This window comes from Maniola hyperantus, chromosome 17 (genome assembly GCF_902806685.2).
Source record: "Maniola hyperantus chromosome 17, iAphHyp1.2, whole genome shotgun sequence".
In the NCBI taxonomy this organism is placed as follows: Eukaryota; Metazoa; Arthropoda; class Insecta; order Lepidoptera; family Nymphalidae; genus Maniola; species Maniola hyperantus.
This window is the reverse complement of record NC_048552.1, coordinates 9528351-9547422: the sequence shown is the minus strand read 5'-3', so window position 1 is coordinate 9547422 and position 19072 is coordinate 9528351. Positions and strand designations below refer to the sequence as shown.

The following is a 19072-nucleotide window of genomic DNA, read 5'->3' as shown; positions in this document are numbered from 1 at the left end:
TAATCTGTCGATTTTTCATCCTCGGAGGTGCGGAACCTTTGTTACAAGTGTGATTTCAGCTTTGGTTTTTGTGTATAGGTAATTTTATAATCGCAATGGCTTGTTCGTGACTTGTTTCAGTGCAGAAGCGTCGCACGGCGCGGCGTACCTATCACAAATTATGTGTTTCATTGTGCCACAATTTAAGAAATAAACGTTTCTTTTTAGGGTTCCGTACCTCAAAAAGAAAAACGGAACCCTTATAGGATCACTTTGTTGTCTGTCAGTCAAGAAACCTACAGGGTACTTCCCGTTGACCTAGAATCATTAAATTTGGCAGGTAGGTAGATCTTATAGCTGACATTTGGGGAAAAAACTGAAAACCGTGAATTTAGGGTTAGATTACACAAAAAAAATTAAATTGTGGTCATGAACTAATAATTAGTATTTTCAACTTTCGAAGTGAGTGACTATATCAAGTGGGGTATCATATGAAAGGTCTTCACCTGTACATTCTAAAACAGATTTTTATGAATCATAGTTTTTGAATTATCGTGAAAAATGTCGAAAAAATACGACTGTAGTACGGAACCCTCATTGCGCGAGCCTGACTCGTACTTGGCCGGTTTTTTTCATAGAAATGATTGCTGTTATAGATAGACATTGAGACTAGAATTCGTCGTGCGTGTGCGAGTTTTAAGATCTCGTAAACTTTGACATTTTGAAATTGTCGTTGGGTTTTAAGATTATATAATTTTATGTATGAATCAATCCATATGAACTCCAACAAACAATCTGGAGTTCAGACTCACTCAAAAACAAAGAAAAATTTGACATGTGCTTTTTGAGTACCTGGCTTCCAGTAAGAATTCTATTATCTTTCTAATATAAATAAAACATAAAATGAATTAATAAATTACTTTATTTTACATCCCTTTTTATGTTTCAATATCTCAACCGGTGTTAAATACAAAGTCTCATTACAAATTTCGCACGTATACTCTTTGGTATTAGGTCTATTATCCCTTTTCACAATTTTCTCCTCTTTTTTCTCTGGTTTAGAAGCGCAGGTGAATTGGATGTGCTGTAGCCGCTCTAGCGGGGAAAAGCAGGACGTTAGGTCGCAGTTCTGACACGTCCAAGGCAGGCTGTAGGTTTCTTCGTATGTGTTGTAACTCCATTCTGTGTCTACCACACTGGAAAATAGATTTCAATATCTATACAGTACGCGGCCGAAAGTAATGTACATCGACCTTTAGAAGGAGATAGCAAATTTATAGAGCGTTGTCTCTGTCGTTGAGACCGACAAAACGTCATATAGGTATGAGTGACAGAGACAACGCTCTACGAAGCCGAAGCCGATGTACATTACTTTCTGCCGCACTTGCAACTTGTATAAGTTACGGCGTTATACCTGCGCAGAAATCTTATTTATGAATCGCGCGCAAAAATATCTCAGCCAATCATAGCGCGCGACCGTCCGCTATTGGTTGTTGCCTACGCGCCATGTTTTGTTCATGTGTTTAAAATCTTAACGTCCAGCAATAAGGTCTGTATGTCTGTATTTCATTGGCGTACTTACATGTGAACAAATGAATTTTGCCGATGCAACTTAAAACTTTTACTGTACCTTATAGTACGCGACAAGTCAAGATGGCAATCGGGGTGAGGACGCCCCGCACACTCGCACAACCCCTGGGTGACGTGCGGGAGTGCGGGGATTCCTCCCGCCTCACACCTCGATTGCCATCTCGACCTGTCGCGTACTACACCTAATATTAGAGCTAAAATTTATTTATTTACTTTTATTTTTCATGTAGGTACCTGTAGTTACTAAATTAAAAGTTACATTGGAAATGGAAATTTAGCAATCTGTGAATCTGTATGTAAGCCCTGAAAATGGTAATGACAAATAGACATACTTTCACATTAATTATAATAAATAATAATACTAGATGATGGCTGCGACTTCGTCCGCATGGATTTAGGTTTTTAAAATCCCGAGGGAACTCTTTGATTTTCCGAGATAAAAAGTAGTCTATATGTCCTTCCCCGGGATGTATCTCTGTTGTCTCCGTAGCTATCGCTGTACCAAATTTTGTCAAAATCGGTTGAATCGGATGGGCCGTGAAAGGCTAGCAGCCAGACATACAGACAGACAGACATACTTTCGCATTTATAATATTAGTATGGATTTAGCAGAGATTAAAAAGAAAAACTACATACCAGTTATAAACAATATTGTCCGTAACATAAACTCCGCCTTTCTTCTCGTGTGCACGACATTCAAAACCTTCTTCAAACGGGTTAGGGTCTATATTTGGATGCACTTCATCCGACCCTACGTACAATACTTTGAGGTCTCCTGGTAAAAGTCTCTTTATAGTGTAATATACGTCACTATTCATGTAGCTTGTGGCGTCACAAGACAGTTCATACTGTAGTTCATCGTATGGAGTGTTTTGGTGGGATTTTTGAAGTTCAGATTCGACGGATTTGTTTGGGTTTGCATCTGCAAATTAAATGTAAAAATTAATCATCATCATCATGATCAACCCATCACCGGTTCACTACAGAGCACAGGTCTCCTCTCAGAGTGAGAAGGGTTTTTGGCCATAGTCTACCACGCTGGCCAAGTGCAGATTGGCAGACTTCACACATCTTTGAGAACATTATGGAGAACTCTCAGGCATGCAGGTTTCCTCACGATGTTTTCCTTCACCGTTAAAGCAAGTGATATTACTTAAAAAACGCAAATAACTCCGAAAAGTTAGAGGTGCGTGCCCGGGATCGAACCCCCGACCTCCGATTGGAAGGCGGACGTCCTAATCACAAGGCTACCACAGCTTACGATACTAAAAGTAATGATGATAGATAATTTTATTAATGGAAAACATTACAATTCCTCCCATGTAGTCGGATAAATATGGCGGAATAGGTTATAGTCTGCGACAGATCGAGATGGCTATCGAGGTGTGAGGTGCACGTCACCCGCGCTCGCCCGCACCGAGCTTAGCACGAGGGCTGTTCGGGGTTTTACCTCCTCGATTGCCATCTCGACTTGTCGCCTTATTGAAGTGAAAACTTCTTAAAGCGCATTGGGCGATTTTGGGTACAAACTTCAAAATCTCATCAGCAATATGATTTTTTTTAATTTGGCTTTTAAAATTTGTACCTTAATGGGGGCATTTAAAATTAAATTTTTAATGGAAGTGTCAAGTATGTTTTCGGTAGTCGGAGTACCTCCTAAAAGCTCCTAATTTTTTTCATAATTTTAACCTGGGTCACAAATCTCAGCAATGAAAGTGAGAGAGAGAGAGAGATTGATAATTTTTATTAGACACCATGTTTTTAAGTTTTTTTCATTCAGATACTAGTTATCCCTTGACTGCAATCTCACCAGGATCAAAATCGATACATTTCCTTTTTGTTTGTCATTTCCGCCATATTGAATTTTTCATGACGTCATAATGGCATACGAAATTCTATGAAGTTTTCTTATGCAACAAGATTAAAAATTAATATGTGGGCATTTAGTTACCTGAAAGTCTTCTATTAATTATCGCATCCCACCGCTGTCGTAGTTTTGTCGCCTTCATCAATAAATTCAGGCCAGTTTCAGGATACGGGAATTCCAATAACAGCCACGAGTCACAAACGAGCCTGCAAGGCAAAACATTTTAATTTTTAAAGTATAGTTTTATTAACCTTATGCTCGCGGCTTCGTCCGCGTGGACTACACAAATTTCAAACCCCTATTTTACCCCCTTTGGAATTGAATTTTCAAATTCCTTTCTTAGCGGATGTCTACGCCATAATAACTATCTTCATGTCAAATTTCAGCCTGATCCATCCAATAGTTTGAGCTGTGCGTTGATAGATCAGTCAGTCAGTCAGTCACCTTTTCCTTTTATATATTTAAGATTAAATACTAGTTTAAACTCGCGACTTCGTCTGCGTGGACTACCCACATTTCAAACCCCTATTTCGCCCCTTAGAATTTTCAAAAATACTTTCTTAGGGTATGCCAACGTCAAAATAGCTATCTGCATGCCAAATTTCAGCACGATCCGTCCAGTAGTTTGAGTTGTGCGTTGATAGATCAGTCAGTCAGTCAGTCACCTTTTCATTTTATATATTTAGATTAAGTACTAGCTTATGCTCGCAACTTCGTCCGTGTGGACTACAGTTAGACAAATTTCAAACCCCTATTTCACCCCCTTAGAAGTTGAATTTTCAAAAACCTTTCTTAGGGTATGTGTATGTCATAATAGCTATCTGCATGCCAAATTTCAGCCCGATCCGTCCAGTAGTTTGAGGGAAGATTCCTGTATCTAAGTAGATAGTAAAATTATCTTACCTAGTAAATCCCATATTGGTGTCAATAGAGTGCGCTAGCAGAAGTAAGGTCTGAGCTGCAGGCATTCGCATAGAATTCACTATGTATGGCTTAGTGGTTTCCAAGAGGGATCTGTAATCATTTAATACTAAATATATAAAAGGAAAAGGTGACTGACTGACTGACTGATCTACATATCAACGCACAGCTCAAACTACTGGACGGATCAGGCTGAAATTTGGCATGCAGATAGCTATTATGACGTAGGCATCCGCTAAGAAAGGATTTTTGAAAATTCAAGCCCTAAGGGAGTGAAATAGGGGTTTGAAATTTGTGTAGTCCACGCAGACGAAGTCGCGAGCATAAGCTAGTTTAGTGTTACACTGGGCAGCAATAAAGTTTGTATTTAAAAAATCCTTTATTAACGGATGCCTACATGCCAAATTTCAGCCCAATCCGTTCAATAGTTTGAGCTGTGCGTTGATAGCTCAGTCAGTCACCTTCTCTTTTCTTACTTCTCTGTCTTTCTTTTATATATTTAAAGAACAAAAGAAAGACGGGTCTTTCTTTTGTTCTTTGTTGCGCGGGCGCAATGCAAGTCGAAACATGTCCTGCCACGCAAAGTGTCAAATGGCGTCAACTATCGTTTCAAGGTCACGCACACCGATTGAGTAAGAAAGTTAAGATCCGTATCCGTATCCGTGGATCTACATTTTTAATGATCCGGCACATAACTAGTATGTATGGATATCTTTCGTTGTGTTACTTTTTCTAGCCAAGCGCGTTCCAACCTAGACCTCATCATTGCTTTGTTTCTAAGGCATGATTGTGGTCATGCGCAAGCCTATCTGACATACCTACATATAGAATGAAGATAAAGAAGTACCTACAAGTAACATAGTAACTGATGCTTGGAAGACAAGGGCAGCTTGCTTTTATACCCCGGCGGATTGTCCTGTATGTCCGCTTCGGTCAGTTGCAGTAACTTGGGCTGCTTGCCGAAGTAGGACGTCGGGTGGAGGAACACGAATGGTTTGCTCCAAGTGTGGTATAGATGATCCGATATTGACTAAAACAAAATATCAATAATTGAGGAACTGGCGAAAAAAACAGTGTGGAAATATTAAAAAAACTTAATAAAAAATGCAAATGAGTTTTTACGAGATTTTTAAAAACCTAAACCCACGTGGACGTAGCATCGTTTAGTATCTACTCTATAAATTGTAAAAATGTATCTTTTATATTTTCATATTATTATCTTATTGTAAAGCTTGTTTAAATTATCAAACGTACTGTTATAAATTTATAATTAATATCTATTTAAGTAATCTGTAAAAAATTGTAATCCTATTTGGCCTTATTTTCAGTCTGTTATTATGTAAAATTATATTGTATATATCGCTGTTGATTGCAAAAAACTAATAAAATAAAATAAAATAAAAAATGGTCACCCAAGATTTGTCTCGAAAATAATGAAGACGTTCTGTTCAGTAAGAGTGACTTTTGTACAAAAGGTTATAAATAGGTTTTTTTAATTAACTTGGATAAGTATTTCTTAAACAGTAAAACAATAAAAACCAAAATACCTTGCAATGGTTGAACTCATCTGCTACTTCCACCTGAGGGTATAAAGCCCTGCATAGTACCACCTGAAAGGACCACAAGGAATGTTAGGGTTTATATTTTATTTTACTAGCTGATGCCTGCCCGTGGGAACTTTTCTGGGATGATTTTCCAGAATAAAAATAGCCTTTGTCACTCTCCAGGTCTTTAACAACCAATAACTCCAGGTCTTTAACAACAATACCCATGCAAAAAAATCACGTCGATCCGTTGCTCCGTTGCGACAAGATTAAAGGACAGGTCACTACCACGCTGGCCATGTGCGGATTGGTAGACTTCACACACCTTTGAGAACATTATGGAGAACTCGCAGGTATGCAGGTTTCCTCCCGATGTTTTCCTTCACCGTTAAAGCGAGTGATATTTAACTAATTATAACGCACATAACTCCGAAAAATTAGAGGTGCGTGCCCGGGATCGAACCCACGACCTCCGATTAGAAGGCGGACGTCCTAACCACTAGGCTATCACAGCTTAATGATAATATCATGATGTCTTATTTAGTTTCGAGCAGCTGTGAGCGTCATGTGAGCGTGACATGATGCTCACTGCTGCTAGCAACGCAAGAATTACGAAAATCAAGTTGCTTCAAAAACAGGCAATCGCAAGTCCTGCGTGTATTAATACAGGTCAGTGGTTATACCACTTTCACGTTATAATAAATTATGCTAACTATTCATGTCATTTATTGGTTAGATTTGAGCTTACAATTCATAATGCTTACTGTTGTTATCTAAGCTGTGATAGCCTAGTGGTTAGGACGTCCGCCTTCTAATCGGAGGTCGGGGGTTCGATCCCGGGCACGCACCTCTAACTTTTCGGAGTTATGTGCGTTTTAATTAATTAAATATCATTTGCTTTAACGGTGAAGGAAAACATTGTGAGGAAACCTGCATGCCTGAGAGTTCTCAAAGGTGTGTGAAGTCTACCAATCTGCAAATGGCCAGCGTGGTAGACTATGGCCAAAAACCCTTCTCACTCTGAGAGGAGACCCGCGCTCTGTAGTGAGCCGGTGATGGGTCGATGGGATCATGATGATGATGACTGTTGTTATCAACGCCAAAATGGCGAAAATCAAGTTGCTTCAAAAACATTCAATCGCAAGTCCAGCTTATAAATTACTCATGTCGTTTATTGGCTAGATTTGAGTTTACAATTTGGGCAATTATCTCAACGACTCCGTGGCGCAACGGTAGCGCGTCTGACTCCAGATCAGAAGGTTGCGTGTTCAAATCACGTCGGGGTCAAACTGACAATTTTCTTTTAAAAAGTTTTTTTTCTTTTTTTTAGCAAAAATACAAAATGGTACAAAAGTAATAATATGGTACATAATCTTTACATCAACTCGCGTGTTACAATTTTAAATTACAAGGGCGGATGTATGGCGCCATTTTCAAATGTGATTTTTAGGGTTCCGTAGCTCAATAGGAAAAAGGAACCCTTACGGGATCACTTCGTTGTCTGTCTGGCCGTTTATCGTGTCTGTCAAGAAAACCTATAGGGTACTTCCCGTTGACCTATAATCATGAAATTTGGCAGATAGGTAGCTCTTATAGCACAAGTAAAGGATAAAATCCGAAAACCGTGAATTTATGGTTACATCACGAGAAAAAAAATGTGTTCACCAGTACCCTTATTATAAATGCGAAAGTGCGTTTGTTTGTTGATTTGGTGGTTTGACCTTCAATCACGTCGCAACGGTGCAACGGATTGACGTGATTTTTGCATGGATTGGGTACAGATAAATACCTGGCTTCTTTTATCCCGGAAAATCAAAGAGTTCCCACGGGATTTTAAAAAACCAAATTCCACGCGGACGAAGTCGCGGGCATTAGCTGGTGAACAATAATTAGTATTTTAACTTTCAAAGTAAGATTAATATACCTACCCATTGAGATTTTTGTCTCTGTAATCTGTATGGGATTACGTAAGAGAGATACGTAGATCCTACGTGTACTTTTCTCTTTCTGTCGGAAGAGTATAATAGGTATACCTCACCTCACCTTCAACATAATAAGGTCTCTCCCACTGTTAGCACTAGAGCCGTTAATCAAAGCGCGTATTCGATTAGCGTCATTCGTCATACGAAACTCGATATCTCGAATGTCCATTGTGTTGTCATCGTTGTCCTTTTCATCGATTATTTCCCATGAATCGACTTTCAGGCGTTTACGACGTTTCGATTCGTCGGCTGCTTTCTGTTTGTATTGTCTGAAAACATAATAATTTAAAAAAATATATATATATATTTATGGAATGGATGTCAGAAATCGGCATGCAATAAAGATTATGGTAACCATTTTATGTATAGTCTATAAAAAATGACTCATCACGCGCCATTTTAACTCTATGGGTCAACTGTGATGTCAAAAGTACGGTTCATTTTTATAATAAGAACTAAAATCGTTCTTTTGACATGACCTTTGACACAAAAAGTTAAAACATTTTTTCAACAAGATATGGCACACTAAAAACTATTATAAACTAGCTGCCCTGGCGAACTTCGTACCGCCTAACAGTCGATTCTTTTTCTTTTTCAAAAATTTTAAATTTTTCTCCCCGTAAGAACCATCCTCGTACTTCAAGGAATATTATTAAAAAAGAATTAGCGAAATCGGTTCAGCGGTTGTCGAGATTTGCGATCAGCAACACATTCAGCGATTCATTTTTATATATAGAGATAAATACCTTCTCATATCTTTTAACTGTTTCATTTGTCCGTGTCGCAACGATCTTTCGGCTGAAGACATAGTTTCTGGTTCAGGCGCTTCCATCAAATTGTTATCCTGTAATTCAATAGGTATATGTTTATAGTTAGTACTAACGAGTAAGGGGGCCTTCAAATTTGCCGCAAAGTGCCGCGCGGAGGCAGCGCAGCTGCAACGCTGCGATCGCGCTGCTTTGTAAATCCATATAAATAAAAACCCGCGTCGCTGAGCGAGGTTTTCTTTTGTAACTGCGACAAACTAGTGGAGAGAGAGTTCTCACTTAATCTACAATCACACCTTGATCTGGTGGAAGGCTTCGGCCGTGGCTAGTTACCACTCTACCGGTAAAGCATTCCGGTGCCATGCCGTGTAGAAAACGATAAGAAGTGTGGGTTTAATAAAACTACGATCGTTCCAGGTTAGCCAGCTTCCATCTTAGACTGCATCATCACTTACCATCAGATCGCACTTGAAACGGAATAGAAAAACTTGCTTCTTACTTCGTTTATCTTAAATACATAAAAGGAAAAAGTGACTGACTGACTGATCTATCAACGCACAGCTCAAACTACTGGACGGACCGGGCTGAAATATGGCATGCAGAGGGCTATTATGACGTAGACATCCTTTAGGAAAGGATTTTTGAGAATTCAACCCCTAAGGGGGTTAAATATGGTTTCGAAATATGTGTAGTGGACGTGGACGAAGTCGCGGGCTTAAGCTAGTGTTCAGTCAAACGAAAACTTACTTGCAGTAAACTTCTAAGTTGTGCAGCCAACTTAGTAACCTCATACAGCCGTTGTTCCTCAATGCCACGGCGTCTGCACCAGGCCTTGCCTCCGCCGCCCGACTTCTCTCGCAGCCACGCACAGTATAGCGACAGAAGAGTTATAGGATCGCCGTGGTCTGACTCGTCGGGTTTACGCGCATTCTGCAAGGCCAGACCAGTCCCATAAAAAAAATTATGAAAATGTGTCTGTCTGTCTGGCTTTCTACTAGCTTTTCTTTGATGAAATTTGGTCCAGCTTGAAACTTATATTTAGAAACGGTTTGACTTGGTTTTTTTAATCTAGTTAAATATGTATAAGAGAAGAAGAACAAAAGGAAAGAAATAAAACTTTTGTTTTCTTTCTTTCGGCTGGCTCAAAGGAAAGAAACGACCGCTCTGTATAGACGGACATTCTGATTAAACCAACTCCTTTTTGCTTACTACTTGGATGTCAATTGACGCCATTGTCAGATCACAGATAGAATAGAATAGAATAGATTTTAATTCAAGTAAACTTTTACAAGTGCTTTTGAATCGTCAAGTCAACTAGTTTAATTTACCACTGGTGACAGATGGACTCTTTTTTATTAGTTTAGAAACCGGGAAAAAATGTTCATGCATATAGTCCATACAAAAAGACTACGGATCAACTGTCATGTCAAAAGTACGGTATGGATTCACCCTTAAAATAAGGACTAAAATCGCAATTTTAATAAATATGACAATTGCCACATAATATATGTAGTTAACATGGCGCGTGAGAAGTCATTTTGTACGCATAATATTTTATTCTGATTCAGTATTTTACGACCTATCTCGCCAACGTCCATACCATGTTGAATACACCGGTTCTCGTCCGATCACCGAAGTTAAGCAACATCGGGCGCGGTCAGTACTTGGATGGGTGACCGCCTGGGAACACCGCGTGATGTTGGCCTTTTTACTTTTTTTGCAGTAAACATTTTTGTTAGTTTTAATCACGTTTACATGATTTACAAATTACAGTACATAGCAAATTGTGTACCGCATATTTTTTTTTAATTAATTGGTGAAACTATGCAATCAGTGACATCTAGTGTACAGTAAGTCAACTGCTAAGTCACGTAATGTAACGAACTTGAACACGATCCCGAGATCGCTTTGGTGGTTCAACTGTGCATCACTAGATGTCGCTGTTTAGAAATGGATGTATTTAGCATTGCGCTGTGGAGATTCGTTCCCATAGAATGACTACCCTGAACTTGCGTCATCAAAGCATACTTACCTGGCGTAGGGGACACCGTGATCAAGAAGGCGGTTCCCCCAGAGCGAGGCCCTTCCATTGCACTGCGGCTGGGTTGACCTCTGCGATTATCCCTAATGTGGATAACTCGGACGCGTAATTTTTGGTAGTGGGGACTGCGTACGCGCCGTCCCCCCAGAAAAAGTAGAATACCTTAAATCTGTAGATTATATACCTACCAATTACTTTGTACTTATTTACTAGCGACCCACCCCGGCTTCGCATGGGTGTAATGTAGATACTAATGTGGTGTTATTGAGGTGTCATTGCCTCGGAAATTCTCAAATGAGAGGATTTTTTCCGACCTAATTCACATTATTTCAATTTCCCTAGGGATCCCTAGAATTTTTGAGAATTAAACTATACCTATAAGCAATCCTCTTGAATCACTCTATCTATTGGTGAAATCCGCATTAAAATTCGTTTCGTAGTTTAAAAGATCTACGCGTTCATGCATACATACATACAGACGCGGGAAGAGACTTAATTTTATACTATGTAGAGATGAAGGCGAACTCCATCTCCAAAGTATGATTAGGCGGCGCACTTCAAATGGCTTTCAACTTTCAAGTCTATTTAATGCTTTCAATTCATGTAATCAATTCAACAAATTAGGAATTATCATTCATACTTACTTCGCATTCGAAATCCCTATGCGCCCGTGTAGTATAAATGGAACGGATGCCCAAACCAGCTGTTAGGGCCAAAGCAGAGTCCAATTTGTGTGGTGGTAGAGTTGCACTGGCTAACACCAGGGCCTTAGCTAGGGATACCTCTACGGGTAAGTTGGCTAGCGCTCTGCCGAGGGCTGTCAACTTCTCGTTGGATGTTAGAGCTGCCTGCAAATAAAAATAATACCGGTCAAGTACGAGACAGACTTGCATACTAAGGATTCCGTACCATCGTACAAAATATACTATAATATGCTTTTTATTTGTTTTATTTGCATGGCGACCATTTTAAATTTTTTTGAGTCTTCCACCACGTTCGCTCCCAGCCGGCGCGCGGCGTGTCTAAGAAGACATATTGAAGATGTCTTTCAACAAGTTGAAAGTTTTCATAAAACGTAAACTTATTGAAAAATTTTACAATGTAAACAAATATTTAAACGATAAGATAGCTTGGGAATGAGTGGCTTAACAGCTTTGTAATAGTTCTAATAAGTTTAAGTGATTTTGTAAAGTGGTAATAAAAAAAAGAATACCCGCATGACTTTTTGTTGGCTCTTCTCAGACCGGGGCGCGTTTGGAACCCTCGTAGCTTTAGTTTTAAGTTGGCGTAAAAATTATCACTACTATATCATCATGTTACAAATGCCTACCCTTATGCCTACCTATGCTTACCTATTTTGAATAAACTTTTTTGACTTTGACTTTGACTAAGACGAAGCAACGAGGTTGCTGACGCCGAGCAAGCTCGAATAGCAGAAGGGATGCGAACGGCACGCGAGACACTTCGGATGTACTAAACGTTTCTGAATCTGTGTACTGCTGAGTTTTGGACGCCTGATATTGGTCGTCTTGGTTGTAAGGTGTTCATTGGTTGATACACGAACGTAGACGCGAATGAAACGTTCATAACATTACCGGAATAGTAATGCTAGTTTTTAACCGATATCTTTAAGACACGTGTGCTGTTTAGAACCATAAGTTTTTGAACATTATTTTCGTCAGTTTTGAAGAACTCACATGTTGTTTGAGCTCCAAAATGGCGTCTTCCACCGCATCCCCAGGCGGCGCGTCAATGAAGGGAAAGCGCCTGACGTCACTGACGCCGAGCGAGCTCATGAGCAGCAGAAGCGACGCGAGCGGCACGCGAGACACTTCCGGTGTACTGAAGGTTTCTAAATCTGTGTACTGCTGCTCGGAATATATGCGATAGCATACCCCGGGGCCTGAAAAGTTATAAATGGCCTATAGTAATAACTAGTCACGGATTATTATACAAACTTTTGGTTTGATTAAAATCAATTTGCAAAAAAAAAAAACAAATTTCATGGTCGATTTCGGTCAAGTCACAATTTCAACTAATAATGGGCTAATTGCGGCTTGAAAATACTGTGTTAAGTTATAGCTTCAAGTTTAAATAAAGATAGCGAACAATACGTAAATGTAAAAGCGAACTGAAAATCTCTAATTTACTAAATCAATTTCTTGGATTTGTCTTAGTTTAGTGTATATAAAAAAAACCGGCCAAGTGCGAGTCTGGCTCGCGCAACGAGGGTTCCGTAATAGTCGTATTTTTTCGACATTTTGCACGATAATTAAAAAACTATGATGCATAAAAACAAATAAAAATCTGTTTTAGAATTTATAGGTAAAGACCTTTCATATGATACCCTACTTAATATAGTTACTTCGAAAATTGAAAATACTAATTATTAGTTTATGACCACAATTTAATTTTTTTTTGTGTGATGTAACCACAAATTCACGGTTTTCAGATTTTTTCCCGAATGTCAGCTATAAGACCTACCTACCTGCTAAATTTCATGATTCTAGGTCAACGGGAAGTACCCTGTAGGTTTTTTGACAGACAGACGGACTTTGTTGTCTGTCTGTCTGACAGACAGACAACAAAGTGATTCTATAAGGGTTCCGTCTTTCCTTTTGAGGTACGGAACCCTAAAAATACCTGTTCTGCCAGCTCTTCCTTTTCTCTGATCAGCACTTGCTTTTGATATCCAGAATTCTTTTAGTCTTTGCATTTTTGTCGACGAATCATAGCTCATCTCTTTTACCTGTAAATACAAAAAAATGGCCTAATAAATAAATCTTATAGGATACAAAATAAAGATTTCTTTGATAACAGGAATCACAGGAATCACATAAATCTGTCTCGTTTTAACTCAATCTTAAGTCTGAGCAAAGTCAAAGTGCGCTCTATAGATCTCAGCCTAAGAGTCACTTTACGAGCAAATGTGTTGAAAATTAATTCATTAGGTATAATATGAAATTACCTTTCCCGAGTCTACAACAAATCTAATGCCATCAATAGTGACCGACGTCTCAGCAATATTAGTCGATACTATGCATTTTCGAACGCCCTCTGGTGGATAGTCGAATACCTGTTACGAAAACAAAACACAATTGTGTATATTATTAATTAATGTTAGGTGGTATTACTATTTACGGACCTAATCATTTCTGTTTTGATCACGTAGAGAAACGCCGAGCCGAGCTCTCTCCATGGTTAAAAATTAATCACTACCCCACCCCTATTATAAATGCGAAAGTGTGTTTGTTTATTGGTTTGTTGGTTTGTCCTTCAATCACGTCACAACAGAGCAACGGATCGACGTGATTTTTATTATTATTATTATAGTTTAAGACCTAGAGAGTGACATAGGCTACTTTTTATCCCGGAAAATCAAAGATTTTCTACGGGATTTTTAAAACCTAAATTCCACGCGTACGAAGTCGCGGGCATCAGCTAGTGTATAATAAAGAAATCATTGTTTTGTAAATTGTATGTATTATATAAAATCTAAGCTGTGATAGCCTAGTGGTTAGGACGTCCGCCTTCTAATCGGAGGTCGGGGGTTCGATCCCGGGCACGCACCTCTAACTTTTCGTAGTTATGTGCGTTTTAATTAATTAGATATCACTTGCTTTAACGGTGAAGGAAAACATCGTGAGGAAACCTGCATGCCTGAGAGTTTTCCATAATGTTCTAAAAGGTGTGTGAAGGCTACCAATCCGCACATGGCCAGCGTGGTAGACTATGGCCCAAACCCTTCTCACTCTGAGACGAGACCCGTGCTCTGTAGTGAGCCGGTGGTGGGTTGATCATGATGGTGATGATGATGATATTGTAAGTATTACCAACCTTATCTTGTTCGATAAGGGACAGTCCACTGTGCAGCGGCAAAACAACCCAATTCTTATTCTTCTCTGCGTACTGCTGCGCGGCGTCACAAATGGCTGTAATTTCTTGGACACCCGACATGAAGATTAGTAGATCGCCTCTTTCGTCACCTAGAATGAGTAACAACAACATAAAAGAATAATCATCATCATCAACCACCGCTGGACATAGGTCTAGGGACCTTCACACCACGGTGAGGGGTCTTCCAACGTTCTAAAGTAAAATGATTTATTAGAAGGTTCTTACCAGGAAACTTGCTGTCGATTAACTGCATAATTTGAACGTAGGGCTGCGGATCAAGTCGGTCGTCCCTTGATGGCTTGTCTTCAATCAGTATAGGTTTGTAGTTCAATTCGATCGGGTACAGTCGTCCTGGAACCTTAAAAATATTTATTACTAGACGATGCCCACGACTTCGTCCGCGTGGATTTAGGTTTTTAAAAATCCTGCGGGAACTCTTCAATTTTCCGGGATAAAAAGTAGCCTATGTCCTTCCCCGGGATGCAAGCTATCCATATACCAAATTTCGTCAAAATCGGTTGTACGGTTGAGCCGTGAAAAGCTAGCAGACAGAAAGACAGACAGACAGACACACTTTCGCATTTATAATATTAGTATGGACTATAGCTGCCCTGGCGAACTTCGTTCCGCCTAACAGTCGATTCAAATTTTTTTAAATTTTTCTCTCTTTAAGAACCATTCTAAATAAGAACCATCCTCTTACTTCAAGAAATATTATAAAAAAAGAATTAGTGAAATCGGTTCAGCTGTTTTCGAGATTTGCGATGAGCAACACATTTAGTGATTAATTTTTATATTATAGATATTCAGCATTGCTTTCTCCATCGCCTTTATTTTATGAGTTTTACTTACTTGAATAACAACAGCTTTCTCAGTGGAAAAGTAGTCTTCAAACAGTTTAATGTTGATGGTGGCAGACATGAGCACAAGTTTGATATCATTGCGAGTGTGGATCAGGATCTTCAGGATGCCCAGTAGGAAGTCACCCATTAAGTGCCTTTCGTGTATTTCGTCGAGGATTATTACGTCATAGTTTGGCAAATTCTCAGCGGAAATCTGTGAAATTTTATAAAATCTAAATATATAAAAGGAAAAGGTGACTGACTGACTGACTGATCTATCAACGCACAGCTTAAACTACTGGACGGATCGGGCTGAAATTTGGCATGCAGATAGCTATTGTGACGTAGGCATCCGCTAAAAAAGGATTTTTGAAAATTCAACCCCTAAGTGGGTAAAATAGGGGTTTGAAATTTGTATGGTCCACGCGGACGAAGTCCCGAACATAAGCTAGTGTATTATTTTATTTCTTTTGAAACATTTGTGGCTATAAATGGCTAGCTGACTTCACTTGGGTGGAATTTTTGGAAATTCATAAAGGGTGGACTTTTATACAATTCTGAAATACTTTAATAATTGTAAAGGTAATTTGCCCATTAAATAGTTGATCTCGATTTTTTTTAATGGGCTTAAATACTACTGAAATCTATACTAATATAAATGCGAAAGTGTGTCTGTCTGTCTGCTAGTTTTTTTTTGACAGGGTATTCAAGAACCTTCATAGCCTCCGAGTATGCTCAAATGATGCTCTAGTGATCAGCGTCTAGTGACAGACTAGAGTAGACAGCTTAGCAGTTAAGAAGTCGTCTTCCTAGTCATGAGGATGATAGATGATAGATGTTCGCTCCCGGGCACGCACCTTTTTTTTATTTTTATAAAAAGAATATTAGCCATGTTTATCATGACTAGCCCCTTTAACTATGCATAAAGCTTGTACTAGGAGTAGGTACGACAATAGTGCAATGGGTGGGGTTTGAACCGCCAACCTTTCGGATTTCAGCCCGCTCCTTTAACCATTGAGCTATTGAGATCTTTGAGAAGTTATGTGCATTGTAAGCAATCTAAATATATAAAAGGAAAAGGTGACTGACTGATCTATGAACGCACAGCTCAAACTACTGGACGGATCGGGCTGGGCATGCAAGTAGCTATTATGATGTATACATCCGCTAAGAAAGAATTCTTGAAAATTCAACCCCTAAGGCGGTAAAATAGGGGTTTGAAATTTGTCTAGTCCACGCGGACGAAGTCGCGGGAATAAGCTAGTTAAATATAATTTCTTCAAACATCTTTACAGAGTGAAGTTTCTGAATTATTAAGTATTCTGTGAACACATTAATATTACCTGCCTAAGTAATAGCCCCTCAGTGATAAAACATATCTTAGTATCAGCGGTTTTGCTCTTCTCAAACCGGATCTGATAGCCGACTTTGCTCTCAAACTGTGTGAGCATTTCATATGCAACTCGCTTGGACAGTGAGATACAGGCTATTCTTCTGGGCTGGGTACATGCTGAAACGTGTAAGATAAAGGTTTCTTTGAAAAACCGGCCAAGTGCGAGTCAGGCTCGCGCAACGAGATTTCCGTACTACAGTCGTATTTTTTCGACATTTTGCACGATAATTCAAGAACTGATAAAAATAAATAAAAATCTGAATTAGAATGCACAGGTCATATGATACCCCACTTGCTATAGTTATCTTACTTCGAAAATTGAAAATACCAATTATTAGTTCATGACCACAATTTAATTTTTTTGTGTGATGTAACCACAAATTCTAATTTTATCCCAGAAAATCAAAGAGTTCCCATGGGATTTTTAAAAAACTTAATCCCACGTGGACGAAGTCGCTTGCATCAGCTAGTCCTGAATAAAACTGAAGATATTATTTACCAATATTCTGAAATCCAGCTTCATGTAGATACTGTGGCACTTGTGTGGATTTCCCGCAACCTGTGTCCCCAGCCACTATTACAACTTTCTCATTTTGTACAGCTGATACTATTTCATTTCTGTAAGAAGATTGTTTTTTCACAAATCTCTAAACTAAGTAATAAAATAAGATATTTGAGTCTACGACCCTTTGAGAACCTACACTTTCTTATCACTAACAAAACTTATCAAACCACAATGTAAATATATAAAAAGAAAAGGTAACTGACTGACTGATCTATCAACGCACAGCTCAAACTATTGGACAGATCGGGCTGAAATATGGCATGCAGATAGTTATTGTGACGTAAGGCATCCGCTAAGAAAGGGTTTTTGAAAATTCAACCCCTAAGGGAGGAAATAGGGGGTTTGAAATTTGTGTAGTCCACGTGGACGAAGTCGCGAGCATAAGCTAGTAATATTAAAAAGATACAACAAGTATAGAAGACAAAACAATTATTGGGTGTGTGTGAACTTTACTTGTTGTTATGTCATAAACATTATACATATGAACATTGCTTAAGAGTGTGCCTGTCGGACCAATCAGTCCCCAGCAAGGGCTCACAAATGCAGACATTTACTATACTTATACAATACGACTTAAACAAAGCATGACTCATGAGCAGTCTTGAAATGCAAGAACTATTCCAAAGAATAATTTAATTAAAAAACTTCACCTGTATTTAGCAACAGGCAGATCTTTCTGAGCTTTCCTTAACTTCTTCAACTTTTCGAATTTCTCTTTATTCTTAAAGTCCAGATAAATTGAAACAATCTTCAAAAATACATCAAACATTTTCTTGTCCAATCTCTTCCTGTCTCTTTCATCATATGCACTGTCCATAAACTTCATTTTACTTGTAAAATTAATGCAGTCATGTTTGGAAAAGGCTATTGCTGTATCTGTACCATTTTCAATGTTGGAATCACAATCTATGATAGGTTTACCCGCCTTCTTCAAAGTCGCTTCATATTTCTTAACGAATACCCAGAAATCCTCTAAACTGTTCACAACAACATTGGTATCGTTACTGTATGTAAGTATTTTATTTAAATTATGCTTGTGATCTAGAAAACTGAATTCAGTGCTCTCCAATTTAGCTGATGGTGGACTGGTTTTTCGTAACTTAGGCTTTTCTCTGGAATCATTGTCGCGAGACCTTGAACGCTTTCTTCTAGAAGAAGATCTATGATGTTCTCGAGGTTTGCGATCCATTTAATTATTTTGCTTTTAGTTATTACTTCTAGAAAAAGTGCACAAAATCACAATTTCAAATTATGTACAAAAATAAACAAAACCAAACAAAACCACAAACAAAACTAGTAAACAAACCACAGACCAGTAATCCGGAGAAGTCACAGAGTACATTATTGGGAGAAGTCATATAAAAAGTACTCTGTGGACATGAGTCAAAGTCATTAATGCGTGTGCATTAGTGATTTAAAAGCTTTTTAAAAGCATTTTGACAGTATTTTAAAAAGGATATTGATATTTATACTCGACTAGCTGATGCCCGCGACTTCGTCCGCGTGGCATTAGATTTTTAAAAAATCCCGCGGGAATTCTTTGATTTTCCGGGATATAAAGTAACCTAGGTATGTCACTCTCCAGGTCTTTATTTATAACTAGGTACCTACCCATGCAAAAAATCACCTCAATGCGCTGCACCGTTGCGACGTGATTGAAGGACAAACCAACAAACAAACACAC

General features: G+C 38.7%; 1 protein-coding gene and 3 non-coding genes across 4 annotated transcripts; 3 read left to right on the top strand and 1 right to left on the bottom strand.

The window, feature by feature from the left end:
* Positions 1 to 885: 885 nt before the first annotated feature.
* On the bottom strand, positions 886 to 18664 carry LOC117989854 (probable ATP-dependent RNA helicase DHX34). The gene is made up of 19 exons (XM_034977258.2): positions 18039 to 18664; positions 17323 to 17441; positions 16774 to 16940; positions 15441 to 15644; positions 14814 to 14946; positions 14529 to 14677; positions 13660 to 13767; positions 13335 to 13440; positions 12389 to 12594; positions 11336 to 11539; positions 9398 to 9580; positions 8630 to 8727; positions 7945 to 8152; positions 5905 to 5967; positions 5209 to 5387; positions 4340 to 4450; positions 3521 to 3642; positions 2206 to 2491; positions 886 to 1175 (listed from the first exon to the last, which is right to left on the bottom strand). The coding sequence occupies exons 1-19, from the start codon at positions 18575 to 18577 to the stop codon at positions 896 to 898; spliced, it is 3465 nt and encodes a 1154-aa protein (XP_034833149.1). The 5' UTR covers positions 18578 to 18664; the 3' UTR covers positions 886 to 895.
* TRNAW-CCA (transfer RNA tryptophan (anticodon CCA)) lies at positions 7117 to 7188 on the top strand. The gene has a single exon. It is a non-coding gene; the product is annotated as a tRNA-Trp (tRNA).
* On the top strand, positions 10237 to 10355 carry LOC117990331 (5S ribosomal RNA). Its single transcript, XR_004674725.1, has one exon. It is a non-coding gene; the product is annotated as a 5S ribosomal RNA (ribosomal RNA).
* Positions 10675 to 10836, top strand: LOC117990341 (U1 spliceosomal RNA). The gene has a single exon (XR_004674734.1). It is a non-coding gene; the product is annotated as a U1 spliceosomal RNA (small nuclear RNA).
* Positions 18665 to 19072: the final 408 nt, after the last annotated feature.